A 14,779-nucleotide genomic window follows, 5' to 3' on the forward strand; every position below is an offset into this window, starting at 1 on the left:
AGCATCAGCTCAGTTTGATACTATTTCATGCGATTATCGTTGCAGAGGACATGAAATCGCAACATTACTAATTTTCTCATTAGGGCTGGTATTTTTAAATAGATTTTTGAATGAATTTAGTCAGGTTCAGGCGTTTTTTTAATTATTAGATGTGCGTAATTTGCCGAAAATTAGATTTTTTAGGGAAAAATATTTCCTATACACGCTGTATATATTTTTAGAGTCTATGCGTGTAGAGAAGTATAGAAAACGTTAAAGTTGATGATTAATTATTGGAATTCATTTGCATTTTAAATATAACTTATTGAAAGCTTAGTATGGTTAAAATGATTAATTAACCCAATCAATATTTTTTGGTGGTATTACCAAATATTAAAATTATTCATTTAGTCCAACATTGTCATCGCCAAAACTCTGGGTTGAGCCATCAGAATTATAAAATTTGCACCTCTCGACTCTCGACACTTTTGGACGGTTTTGGCAGATTTAGACGATTTCAAGTGTAGTTAAATAGGCATGATTCGTATGCTCACTTGATAACGTGTATTCAAATTTCGTTTCCAATCAAACAAAATTTTCCAACTTCCAAACCTGACTTGCCATCTGGTGGCGTGACCTAACACTGCATTGAATTGATTTCTCTGTGAAAGAAATCTTGACACAACTGAATTAAGGGTGAAGGGAAAGCAAACAGACAAGACAAATAATTACTAAACCAATTCTCTCCTCTCTGCACAAAATCAGCTGGTGCGTGCAAATTAGCGCAAAATTGATTAGGAAATTAAACGTGGTGTTGACCGGCGGTGGCAAACAAGCGGTGCAAATTGATCACGAAATTGGCTGCCGCCATAAATTATGCAGATGCACCGTCGGCGTTGAAAAACACGCGCGTTAGAGAGCCGAGCAAACAAAAAGTAGTGTGTGTGTGCACTTTTCACCTATTCAGCGCTCGGACGACGGGTGAAATTTGCTTAGCCGTCATAATGGCCACTGACAATAATAATTTCATCACTCGCCGCTGCCGAGCAGAAAAAAATCAGTGCGAGAGAGCGTCCGTCTATCCGTCCAACCAGTCTGTCAGCCGGTGATGAGCTCTGATTTTGAAACGCCTCCATTGACTGGTTCTCTCGTTGCTTGGGTCGGTAATTTTAATCGCGGTTCGTGCACACCCAAGGGATATAAAACAGAAAAAAATATCCTGCAATAGGAATATGCTTTTTTTAATTTGGTCGAAAATTTCTGAGTTTTTTTGTCATTATTCATTTCGCATTCATGGATTTCCAGTTTAAAAAACTTTAAGTAACTCATTTCACAACCCATCACCTTATTTTCGATGCTCTAGATTGAAAATAGAATTTTGGAACATTTTAAAATCAGGAAAATGTACTCATCGATATGGAAATAAATTTTTCACTTCATCCCTGATGGTTTTCAAAGACAAACTAAATCGCAGCATTTATTTTTGCCTATAGAGCGCAACTAGAGTGAGTGACCCGGGCAAAGAGGAAATAGAGGTGGTTGGCGCTATGGCGGCCGGCCAGTCCAGGCTAGTGAGAAGCCGATTGTTCGTTCGGCCCCGATTCCACACACCAACTTTTGCTTTTGTGCTCACGCGAAGCGAGAAAGAATCGAGCTGCTTTTTTTCGTTTCGCCGTTATTTAATTCACTCATCTCATCAGCCACACATTTGGAAAGCCCTTTATCAAGCCGCTCTAATTAAGCCTTTTGTCCGGCGGACGTGCGTGTTCGTCCGCCCATCCAGCGCAGCGCCGGTCGGATTTGCATTGTGTTAATCGCCATTAACGCACCCCGACAGCACCCACCAAATAAAGTTCGTTAACGCACCGTGCGATGGGAATCGACAGCTCTGATTTGCACCTGATTTTCCTCTCAGATCGCACCACACATTCGAGAGTTCCATAATTGCTTTTTTGCTCTTCTCCCAGAGATATTTTTTTCATCCCTCCCCCGTTTATGTGCAGCGAAATTTATGCAGCCAGGTTTTAATTTCATCCCCCTTTTGCGTGTTAATCAACTCGTTGGATCTTCTCCTTCATCCCTTTTCTTTTGCGCAGGGCTGGAAGCGGGACTAATCTAATTGCCTGGAAAGAAAAATAACGAGACAACAAAAGCCACTTGCTTTGTTCTCCACAGCGAAATTCTCGTCGTCATAAAAAGCTGCCCTCGTTTCCTGCCAGAATACGCAATTTCCATTTTAGATATTTCACAGAATTAACTCTCGCATTTAATGGTCTCGAAAAGGACTCTCCTCTCAAAAGATATATCAATAAATATTAAAATGGAAACAATTTTACTTGAATGGCAATGAAATATCTAAACCTAAAAATTGCAAGCTTTAAAGAAGTGCCAATTGGTTAACAAGCCGAATCACTTTCAATTCATCACGACGTGCCTAAAATTTACCCTTAGGAATCGATCGGCACTGTCAAAAATGAAATTCCAGTGCAACATTAGTTTTTCTCTTCGGATAATGTCTCATTCTAGGGAAGATTAGATTGTGATAAAAATTTTTAGAGTTGGTTGGAATTTGTAGCATATTTCCAGCCGTTTGGAATACCGACGGATTTTCCCTTAACCTTTTAGATTTTAACGGCTTTATGCTACAAATCGGCTTATTCCTCGGAAAAAGACCAATATTCGTACCTATTAACCGTATTTAAACAGCCAACAAAGGCGGCACAAAAACATTGAATAAATCCTCCAAGTGCACATTGGTTGCAGAGTTTTATAAACAAAATGCTTTCGTGTCGACGAAAATTGCGGCAACGCTTTGTCAACCGATCGAAACGGCTTTTTAAACGCTCACTTTGCCGGCGTAAAACAATTACAGTGAGGAGCAAGCCAAACAGCGAGCGGAAATGGCTGCAATCGAGTTATCAAGCGAGCTCGAAAAATGCTTAATTCGAATCTCGGTGCTGAGAGCTGAGTAATTGCTTTAATAAGCAGCTCGCGTTTCTTTTGTCTGCGAGCAGTGTACGTGAGTCAGTCTGCGCGGGAAAGCAGTTTAATCCGAATGCGCAATTACTTCCACCCTAATTGCAATTATGTGCAGGACTTATAATTGCACATGCAAATAAGTCCACGGCGTTGAACAAAAATGATAATCTTGCACTTGCTTTAATTGAACGTCATTATTATTTTGCCCAGGGGCTTTTTCATTGGAATAAATGAGAGTTTCAGAGCTTAAGAATATAATCTTTGACTCACAGTCACAGAAAATTGTTCCTAATTAATGAAATTAAAACATATTCCAAAGTTAGAAAAAAATTAGTGTTACATGCCGTAACAATTATTTTGAGCACCAACTGGAAGCTTCTCGGGATTTATTCTGCTTAACGACTGTGCACGCGGCATGTATACATTTAGCGGACATATTTCGACGCTGAGAGCTAACGAGACCCCTTTTGCTGTCACTTGTGTTGTTGGCGACTGTAAGGCCGCTACGCTGTGTCCATTTGGCAATATTATTATTATCATTTGGGGCAGGCAGTGGCGCGAGAGACAGTGCGGTTTCTCTTCATGCCAACCCTTCCTGCGCACCCTTGGCCGGGCCTAGACGACTTCAGCAATTTAGGACGTTCGCTTGACAGCTATTACGCTGACTTTCTCTGCTCCGAGTGCCCAGCCCGCCGATGATTTAAGACGCCGGCCTTTCATTGAAATTAATCGTGGCCGACCGACGGCTGAGGACAATGTGCACGCATGTATTTTTTGTCCGTTCGGCACCAGCAGAGAGGAAAAAATAAATGCATTTCGGGGATTATCATTTTGCCTCGCAGCCGCTATTTATCATTCAGTGAAAAGGGCTCCATTTTTCTTTCTCCCTCCCCTTCCTTTGCAGGTTGTCGACAACACTTTAATTGTGTCATTTTTCTTTATGGAGCTGTGAGACTCGGACCAAATTGATGTTCAAAGGCCTCCTTCTCAAAACACCACATCTGATTAAAAATTATTTTGTTTACTTTCTACAAGATGATAATTTAAAAACATAAGTTTCCTTTAACTCCAAGACAAATACCTCGTTGTGAGTGGTCAGCGCTGTCGTAAAGCGATCTTTTTCGCGCAGTGGAGGACCACGGACGTTATGATGAGCCGGCGGCAGTGTATACATCTTTGTTGGTGTTGGCCAAACTGAATATCCGCCGCGCGAAAATTGATCGCTTTTGACAGCGCACCACTCACAACGGGATATTCGTCTTTAAAAAGGAAAGAACACTTCTTGTTTTTAAGTTTCATCTGGTTGAGTGTGAACAAACAAACAAATTTGGGTCATGCACATTTTTCTCCGAGGCCAAGTAACTTTTGGGCCAACAAGGTCTTTTCTGTAAGGAAAAAAGTCCAAGTGCGTGACGTTTTTATATTGAAAGGAGAGCAGCACTTGCCGACTAAACGAGCTCATGATGCAAGTGCGAGATGAAATATCACGACATCGCATTTTCCACTTTTATCTAGACGGCGGGAGGAAGTGCACACGGACACCGGCGCAGATAATGCACAGTCTCGTAAAAAGTTGAGTCTGAGAAAATATTGCTGATGAAACGAAACAGGTCGGGTAAACCATCTTTCTCTCTCGTTCTGCTGCAACGTTGAATGCTAATCAAACTCCAGTCGGTTGCGCAGTTCTAAAAAGGAAATTTCCGTATTTATTAGATTCTCGCGAGCGACCACAGTGCTGCTGCTGCTCATCCCTCCCGATTGCCCGCACCGCCGTCTTTTAACCCTCTCGAGCGGATTGCAATTTTTCCCCGGCGAGAATCCTCAATCATTTACGCTAGCATAAGCAGGGCAGAGAAGAAGTTTCCCGTTCTCCTTTCCTGCCATTTGATGTGTATCAACAGCACACTCGCACACATGCTCGAGTACTTGGCCGCAAATTTATGCCGTTTTTATTCAGAAAGTCGTCCTTGTATATATGCGAGAGTGAGCAGGACGCTGAGGGGATGAAGCAGCCACCCCATCCACCCAACCGAGACACACACGTCGGGAGAATCATTCGTCACTGCGTCTTTGAAGACGCTCTCTCTTTCTCTGCCTTGTGTATGTGCACGCCAAACGTAATAAGGTCATAAGGCACCGTATGCAGTGGCGGAACGTGCCTAAATTTCGTATGCGCAAGAGTAAAATGGCGTCTTACAGGTGGAAGATTGATGTTTATCTTTTTAGATTAGCATTCAACTATTGGAATAGTTAAAAAGAAAACGATCCTTTTCGCTTGAAATTTTCTTATGGGAAAGAATTCAAATCAAAGGATGGTTGATTGTCTGAGAATCCAGTAAATAGTGCAAAAATCTATGATTGGCTTCTCTGATTGAACTAGGATCGAGACGGTAGCGACAGCTAACGCAAGCAACACAGAACACAAGATGTCTGCTGTCACTTGCCTAGCTTCCTCTGGTTGTCGCTAGTGTCGCTGTAGTCTCGATCTTACAATTAGCTAGGCCGTTGCCACGTCAAAATAGTTAGTCAGGAAACCGCTTCTTTCTTTAATTGGTCGCCAGAGTTCTTGTCTCACTTTTCATACTATAAACCGCCAAATTAACAGGTTTTTCTTTTCCACTTATTTTCGACACATCATGATTCCTTATCTAATTAATCAATCCTCAGAAATTGATTGGAAATATTGTGACAATGAATTGTTTATTTATATGATTGGCAAGTTGGCAAAACGTAAAATGAAATTCAAGTGCCATTTTGACGTTTTTACCTATAATAATTTATATAAAGGGCAGTTTTTCGACACCCATCAATTTTTAACCCTTTTAAGACATATTCATCGTGAATTCTGGATAAAAAAAGAAAATATAGCAAACAAATTAAGTTATGAAATCTTTCTTTCGGTGCTTGTGGAAATATTTGACTCGTTAGCAAATCCTTCAAGGGTTAATACCGCCCCTGAGTAGGGAACGCTTCATTGGCACCAATCGCAATATTAGCTGGTGGCTTGCGAGGAAGACGGATGGCTGTGAGTCCCTTTTCCCTATCCCACTCGTTCCCCTACCGTCGTGCAGCAAGGCGCATCAATAATTGTGCGATTTGTGTTTGCTCTGCCTTAATTAGGCAGCGCGGGCGCATTTGCATTGGGGCTCATAATCCGTGCGCCGGCTGCAGTGGCAGCCGGTGTGTGTGCACTCGAGATTAGTCGGCCCCAACTCGCCTCGCAGGCGCAATAAGAAATTTATCAGCGCAGAAAGAAGCCGCATAATTAAAAGTAAACAAGCCGCCAAAATGTGTCGGGGAGCGCTCGGCGTGACAAGTTGACGCGTGTCTCGATTATTATTATGATTGGAAAATGTTTTCGTGGAAAATTCTGCTGCGCGAGCAGCAGAGTAGAATTCAAGAATAATATTTGCGCTCACCGCGCCAATTAATCTTCATAATTGAGACGGCAAAATTACGCCGAGGCGACGACGACGGCGAACTTTTTGCCGACGTCATTAAACACAGCTACTGTTTCTCGCAACTTTATTGATTGGAAAGCACTGAAAAGAAGGAAAATTTAATAAGCACAAAAATGTTTGACGTTTTATTTCCAACATTTTCTTAGGGTTTTGACAAGAAAGGACTGCTGACGTGTAACCCAAATTGGTTGTTTTCGCCGAGCTAGAGAAAGAGACGGCCGTCAAGAACGCCAATTACGCGACACAAGTACAAAATTAATAGCGACGTGCGATAAAGGAATTGATTCAGACGCGGCGTGCCGGGAAATTGTCACTTAATCAACGTCACATCAATATGTCGCGCCTCACCGACACCGTGCGCGCCAGCGTCTCGTTTCTGCCAAGGGATTCAATCAACAATTTTCCGCACCGCCGCATCGAAAACAGGAATTTTATGTCTGTTGCACCGCACCACCCGTCGACGACGCACATCAGCTACCTGAGCATGAGAGCAACACCACTAGAACCAGGCACTTCCAGTCAAAGAATATTTTCATGTACGCGAGGGGATTGAAGAGAAAGGTTTATAACTAATTTCATTTATAAGTGATGCTATTTTTAATGAAAAATCTGCCTTAAATGGTTCTAGCGTTGCAACATTTTGCAGCAAAATTTCCAGCTTTGTTTTCATTTCCCTATATTCATGTTAAATATCTATATCTCTGCATTTTGTCGCGACCCGAGCGTGTCTCTTTTTTATTTCGCGTCGTGGGGATGACAGCGCATATAAAACATTTATACAGCCGGCGGTGTCGAGTTTTGCCATCGTTCAGCACTTTTCTCCCGATACTCACGCCCGCAGCAAAGCCAAAGAAAACGTTCTTCTTGTACAATTTGCGAAACACACTCCAGCACAGCATAGAGAAAATTCATTGGGTTCGTCGGCAATCCTCCCTAGCCCACTCGAAGGCGGGCAGTGGAGGGAGAGCTAGCGGGCGAAAGAATACGCTCTCGTCCCCCCTCCACTAGCAGTGACAGAGGCAAATATCGCACTTGCTCCACTTTTATCGCTACTCTGCAATCGGAAATTGCATAAACGGTAAAAAAATCTAATTCTCACGTGCGCTTTCCTTGACCACAACTAATTTTATTGCTTATTTTTCTCTTCTATCGCTACCTCACTCCATTTCCTCCATTTCCTCCTTTTCAACACCCTCATCAATTTCTCCCACTACCTTGCTTCTCTCTATCCATCCCTCCAACCTTCAGGTAGATATTTTCTCTCCTATTCTTGTTTCTATTTTCCCCGCCACAGTGTGTCCCTTCCCCGCCCTAACTCTCCCTTTGCACCAAGATTTTACGCTCATGCGTGGGAGGGGGTGTAATCTAGGCGTTGGCGAGATAAAAAATGATTCTCTCCGCGGCGTGATGAATGAATGAAACGGCTTTAGAGCGCGAGAGCAAGAAGGATGGAGCGCCGGAGGCCTCGAGACAGCAGAAAATCGCGTGTGCCACCAGTTACGGGCCAATTTCGGGCTCACGTGATGTATCATCCTCTCGCATTTGCGCCTTTTCCCGCCCGCCTCCTACTCGTTTATTAAAAATTCCGTCATGCGATCAAACAACATCAATAATTCGGCTAGTTTTCGGTATGCAAATGACGTTTTAATTGCGCCGCGTATTAATGCTTGGGCAATATAGTTAATTCCTTGTTATTGGCGGCGTTGCAATCACAATTATTAATAGCCCGTGCGACCGGCACATGTGCGCGGCAATTAGGATTCGCTAAGCGCGCTGCATATTTCATGCATCTCTCCTAGGGTATAAAAAGCAATAATTGCACTTACCACTGAGCCGAGTTGAGCACCGACGGGTTGGCGACGAATTGACAAAAGAGGAGGACGTCCGTTGACTCGTTCACAGTCACATTTTCAGGGCTGACAAACACAGATGGCGGGTCTGAAATTACAAACAGGACCAATTGTTAAAATCCGGCAAATATATTACACCACGCGCACTGGCACACACGCTCTGTTAAGTGGATGCTTTTCATTTGGCCTAAACAAAAACCCCGCATTTGGCAACTTATTTGCGTCAAATCAACAGACGAGCTGAGTTCAGCAAATTTACGGCGTCAGCTGAAATATGATTACGACGGAACTTCATTCACTCTTCTCATAAATATGGTTATTGTTGCGGCGGCGGTAGACGTAGGACGAGTTAACAAACTTACTTTTCGCCGCCGTGCCTATTGTTGCCGCGAAAGTTTTGTGTCTAACAACTCGCATCGTGCGCGTGGGAAGGAAAGGGATGTAAATATGACGAGAGAAGCGCGCACTTATTTAGATTGCAATAGGACTCGTGTTTGTTCTCTCCCCTGGCCTGGCCGGGCTCTCCCGTTTTTCGCAGCGCACAAAGAAAGGCGTAATAGCTAGCAAAACCACATAAACACGACGCGAGCACGTATATTTTCTTTTTCGCGATGCAACGAATGCAAAGGTCTCACTGACAAAAGCGCGCTCGCATCTTTTCCGGTTTATTTGCACTCACTCACGATTTCCCCTTTCCGCCAGACTCTCGTGGTGGATTAAAAAAATTCTGCTCGTGCTCCTTCTCCATTGTACAGGTTTTTCTGAGGCTGCGTTGATAGAATTCGTATGAATAATATTTGAGGTCGGATAAGAAGTCAAACAAGAGCAAAGTTGAATATAAATAGGGTTGGATTTCATAGAAAAATATTTGGTTTTTCAAGACAAAGTGCTTCATTTGATTAAAAATGTTTACTACCACCTATAATGAATGATAGTTTGAAAACAGACTCCTTCACTTAAAAGCAAATTCCCCGTAATTAGTGGTCAACGAGTTATGCGCTGCGCGAAATAGATCGTTTTTCGACAGCGCATAACTAGCTGCCCACTAATAACGGAGAATTCACCCTAAAAGTAAGGAAAATCTGGTTGAAAGTATCATTAAAATTTTTATAACGGAAATAATTACCTGATAAAATTCTTTGAGAAGAGCAAAAACTGATTTTGTGTCTTTCCAAACTCTATTTTTTCATCCTATTTTTAATCACTTTGATCGAAATTCCTGTTGAAATAAAAAATGAACGTTTTCTAGCTTGGTTGACGAAATTGCACAGTGAATGACTGGCTGGAATTGTTTTCACTTGCCGACCATTTTCACTTTTGCAGGCGCGTTTTTCGACTCGGCACTTCCATTTGCATTCGCGGGAGCATAAATCTATCCGCGAGCTGCAAACCCACATCAAAAATGGAATGATTTATTCGCGCTGCGAACGAACGAACGGGAGAATTTATTTTTCTTTCTCTCTTTCTCTCTCGCGTTCAGATAAAATGACATGTCGCGGATCAGGCCGGCGGGTGCAAAGCAGGGAAAAGGATCATAACGAGAATTAGGCAACCGAGTCACGTGTCTGCTGCAAAAATCAATGTTTTTGTGCTCTTTGCCATGTTGGGCCCGGCGGTGTCGCCGCCGCCATACAATGCACCACTCTCCGAAATCAGACTCAGCGTTTTGATAATTGTTTTGGTAAATAGCCTTCTTGAATTCTGCTCCGCCGCCACTTTTTGACAGAGAGTACAGAGCAATTTCCTCCTCCAGCGCTCGTCACTTTCAAACGTGTTTATGCTGCCCGAGAGTAATTATTAGCTTCACGAACTAAATTTTTTCGAATAGAAGCGACCTGTGAGTGTGAATTTAATTGCTGGAAAAATAATTATAATTTACCTCAAATTTATTGATGATTTTTGAGCTGTTTATAAAAATTGCAAACCATTTAATTCCCACAATATTTGTATTTTTTTTTAATCGTTTTATTGTCTACGCAAAGAGCTTTGTGCTAATCCTTACTCTCGGTTTCATATACACACAAACAGAACAAAACTGGAATAAGCGCGCGAGTTTTGGTTCAGTGAACATAATCCGTGTGACAAGTCTTTCAGGGGAAGCATAAATTTCGGGCTCTGGGAATTATTGAATCGAGTGCACACGTAAAAGCTTTGTATGTATTTCAAAACAGCGACGAGAGAGAGAGCTCGCTGCCGCCTGATTTGATATTCTCCAGCCGCCCCTGCGCTCTCTCTCAATTCGATGATGAATAAGACGACAATGAACCCTCATTTGTTACTGCACCTCTGCGCACACATAAAATTTTGACATCCAATTTCACATCTCACATAATCCACCGCTTCATTCTCGATTTCAAACACGAGGGAGACGTGGAAAAATAATCGCATTAGATGGGCTGTCAGAAGAGAAATTGTTTCTTTCCACCGCTCGGTGCCAATTGCTGCAGAAATCAATCCTCACCGCGCATACAAAGTGTCTGTTTTGTTAACAAACTTCCGGATTTAACTCCTTGGAGGCGCAAAAGAAATTTTCTTGTTTTTATCGAATCTCTCAAAAGAGAGATTGCGGTAATTTTTGAAAGGGTGAGTTAAACAATTTTTAAGATGGGCCCAAATATTCAGGGCCATCTACGTGCAATTAGCGCCAGAAAAATGAATTAATTACTTTAAGCAGACGAGAAGGTGAAGAAGGAAAGAATAGGGGTGGGGGTAACCACCCTGGAACCTTTTTGGTTCGTCAGGGCACATCAAGACAAGTCAAACAGTATTCAGTTTTTGCATATGTGACCAGAAGAAGATAGCTGCAAAAGATTCGGAGATATGGTGTCAAATTTGTTTTTCAAACAACCCTAAAATCCAGGAGTGTACTCAAAGTTTTGGTTCGAAAATTTTACAGAATATTCATTGGGTCAACACCAACAACAAATTTTGTATGAAAATCAAGACGGTGAGATACGATGGAACCCATCAGGCCTATTTATTAATAAAAATGTTGAGACAGCCCTTTTTTGAATCCGAAAGAATTTAGGCTCATTTTACGCGGACACACGGAAAACAAGCCTAAGACGAATGGGCGAAAGTTATTTGTCTCAGAGGAACACTTCTAAAAGCCACTTAAAAAGTTGGCGCTGCAGTCTGCTGGCAAAAATGAAAAGTGAAAGAGGAAAGAAATAAGTGCCGGCGCAGAAAACTTTGGGAAACTAAAGGAAAAGGTGAACGCGGCGCCGGCTTTCCGTGCAACGCACAATGCGCGTGAATATTTATCAAAACGGAAACCAAACAGCACGAGTTTCTTGCAAAACAGGCAAACTTTTCGCACGCTCCAGGAATCGCGGGGGCGGGCGGGCGTGCAGCGGTGTCAACCACTCTGGAAATTAGTTGCGCGCGCGATCGAGATAAACTTATTCAGCTCGAGTTCAATGTCATCTCAGAATCTCTGCGGAAAATTCGTTGAATTAGCTAATTCAAATCAGCCGGGCAGGCTCGGTGGGGTGAAAAAGACGCGGATTTCGCTCTCTACTTTGCATTGATAAAATCATCGCGCAGGTCGCTCTCATCGCTCCTCGCCGCACGGCACAGAAAAACTTTTTAATTCCATTAATCCGGAATAATCTTCTTGAAAGGTTCCATGCGCAGAATTTTCAGCTGCTGAGGTGGAAACGCTCCACTCAGGGGAGAAACGAACTTGAATAAATCTGCAATCGTTGCTAATTAGAGATGATTGAAAGATTTTTCCTAGATGTATCATTTTGTAACATTAATTGGAAGGAAGAAAATAACAAGTGCCTCTCTTTGTTACAGAAGGAATAATTTAATAGTTAAATTATGATCAATTAGAGCTCACTTTTAATGAGAGCTGGAGGAAAATTATATTCTTCTATCATCACAGATTGTAGAGTAAAATTGTATGATTGCTTGTTAAATATCACAAGCACATCAGCAAATTAACGTTATATTCCTAACTAAATGATTCATCTGCTGATTATTGCACAAGTTCTTTGATTGATGGATATAATAATTCCAGGATTATTAATTAATATCGATCAGATTAAGGAAGTTTTTAATCGACAATCGTTTATGATTTAAGATAATTAAAAATGTTTTAATGTCTATTCCAGGCATTCGATTTTGTAGCAATGACAATATTTTTTTTGTCTTGATGGCTTCCTTATTTTCCGAAGCTATAAAAATTATCTTGCTACGACTGTTCACCGTCCTCGCCTCTCGAGATGGGAATGAAACGCAATAACGAGATTGCTAACTTGACTCGAGCGAGGCAGATTGGCTCACCTTCCGAGAAAAAGCAGTGTACATTTTATTTATTTAGAAGTGCTGCACAGTTGAGGGCTAAATTGAAACTTAATTCTGCCGACGCTTATTGTGCTGCGGAGGGTAATTTAAGGCCATTATTGCCGCTGATAAAGCGGGGGTCGTAACGCGGCCGTAAATCGGCCTACAGATTCTCGCAGCAGATAATTTCCTCGGCTGCTGCTGGTGCTTTCTTTCCCTTTCAGCAAGGAGCAGGTGAAAGGCGGGAAATAATCCGCGTCGTCGCTTGTATAAGTAATGAAGTCTGCTGTGCTGCGCGCCGTCGAGAGTGAAACAATTGTTAATGCGGTCTGAATGGCGGAGTGGATACTTTGTCAAAGTGTCACATGCATAGAATTATCATAATGTCACCGCCAAAGATTTATTCGCAAAAAAGACCGACGTAATTTATTTCGCACGCTGCAGAGCCGAGCCAGGCTCGTTTGGTAAAATGGATTTCGATTTGATTAGTTGGCAGAGAACAATGGTCGGCCCTTTTTTCACTCTAATTACCCTCTCATTGCACATAAATTGCGCCGCTTGCCAAAAGAAAGAGAGCCTAGGTTCGTTGCAAATTCCGGTCAAGGATTTGCGCGTGGCAAGACGCGCCGGAAATAAAGGGCCGATAAAGCGGCAAAAACGGAGAGGCAGAATAATCCGAGTCGTTCAGCACTTCGGCTATAGTAAATGGGGTGCTCACGACGAGTGGATAAACTCTCTTGTAATTTATCCAAATGTAATGCGGCTCCTGTCCTAGAGTCTGAGACTAGAGATTTGAAGTTAAAATACATTTTTAAAAACATGAAAAAGTAAAAAAAAAATTTTTCGAGGTTGGAAGGGGAATTTTTCGAAAAAAAGAACACCACTCTAAAATTTTCACACATGTCACGGAACAACTTTTGAGCACATATTTAAAACTCCAAAAGCATAATCAAAATTTTTAATTAGAAACTAAAATTAGCTGAAGTGACCTTGACCTAAACCTTAAGACATCAAAGTTAGTGTTAGTTTGATCGGCTAAGCGCACCAAATTTTTAAATTGCAAAACAGAGTGACGAGATAATGATGTCTCAAAGTTATGAAAAATTGTCTTGTACAACCCGTAAATATGCAAATTTTGTCAAAAAATGATGATGCAAAAAACTAGTAAAGACTAATTTTTGGTAATCAATTTCATTGAGTTTGCTTGACATCATGCCAATTGTGTTCTCCGATCCTTGACATTTTACCTTAATCACATTGTAACTTAATCTAATTAAATATTTTTAAAAATACATTGACTAAAATGGGCCATGCTGCTCGTAAACCATTAATTCAATCACGGCTATCCATTTCATAGAAAAAAGGTTTACTCATCCTGACTAAAACACCGAGTGTTTGAAATCAGCACCATGTGTTGTGTGACGAATTCGCAGTGGCGGACGGCACTTAATTAAAGTAGTGCACAGCATTATTTTGCAAACGCGGCTGAAAAGGCAGAAACAGGCCGTGCCGCTCTCGGCAGTGCAATAATTTCGAGCGTGAGTGGTCGGCGCCAAATTGGACAAACGCGCGCATCTCGCCGCCAGTCATAAAGTTAAACACTCGCCGCCGTGCAATAAAACAAACGAGCCGACCGGGCTGGCCACTTTTAATTGATCTTATTCCGAAAACACACACACACCACCAGCCCCTGGGGCAGAAGGGTGGAAGGGGAACAAGGGTTGGAAGAGAAGGCCTTTCCTTCTGTACCGAAATTTATCCCCCGAAAAGTGGCCGGGCGCTGTCCATTGCTGCAACTAGAAACATTTACGGCCCTTGTAATCTGTCTTCGCGTGGGCGGCGGCGGCAAAGTTCTCGCCAGCAGGTAAGAAAAGCAGTTGCACGTGCGGGGATCAAAAGTAAAGTAGTGCGTGGCGGGCAAGAGAAACTTGCGACGCGAAATTATACGCTTGTTGCGGCGAGAATGGATTTTTGCTAGACCTTACCGTCACTCGCCCCCACCGGCCACGGAACAATGCTGAATCGTGGCAGCGAGAGGGCTATTTTGTTTACACTTCATTTGCATGTGATGCTGCTGCTGAGAGGGACGAGGGTCTCTCGCAGTCGCAACGCACGCCTTTTGTGGCCTCCTGTCAAATTTCGCCACCTAACAGTCGTCCCAGGTCAAAGGAAAATTCGAAACTTGCTTTGAAGCAAGTTCAGAGAGGCACTTAAAGAGCT

At 42.4% G+C, this 14,779-nt stretch overlaps 1 protein-coding gene across 1 annotated transcript in view; it reads right to left on the minus strand.

Annotated features, from left to right (window-relative positions):
• Positions 1–14,779, minus strand: part of nrm (neuromusculin) — a 190,094-nt gene that overhangs the window by 23,235 nt on the left and 152,080 nt on the right. The window contains exon 9 of the mRNA XM_065491022.1: positions 8,246–8,357. Coding sequence (XP_065347094.1) covers positions 8,246–8,357 — 112 coding nt within the window. The remainder of the gene's footprint in view (positions 1–8,245; positions 8,358–14,779) is intronic.

This window comes from Cloeon dipterum, chromosome 4 (genome assembly GCF_949628265.1).
Source record: "Cloeon dipterum chromosome 4, ieCloDipt1.1, whole genome shotgun sequence".
NCBI lineage: Eukaryota > Metazoa > Arthropoda > Insecta > Ephemeroptera > Baetidae > Cloeon > Cloeon dipterum.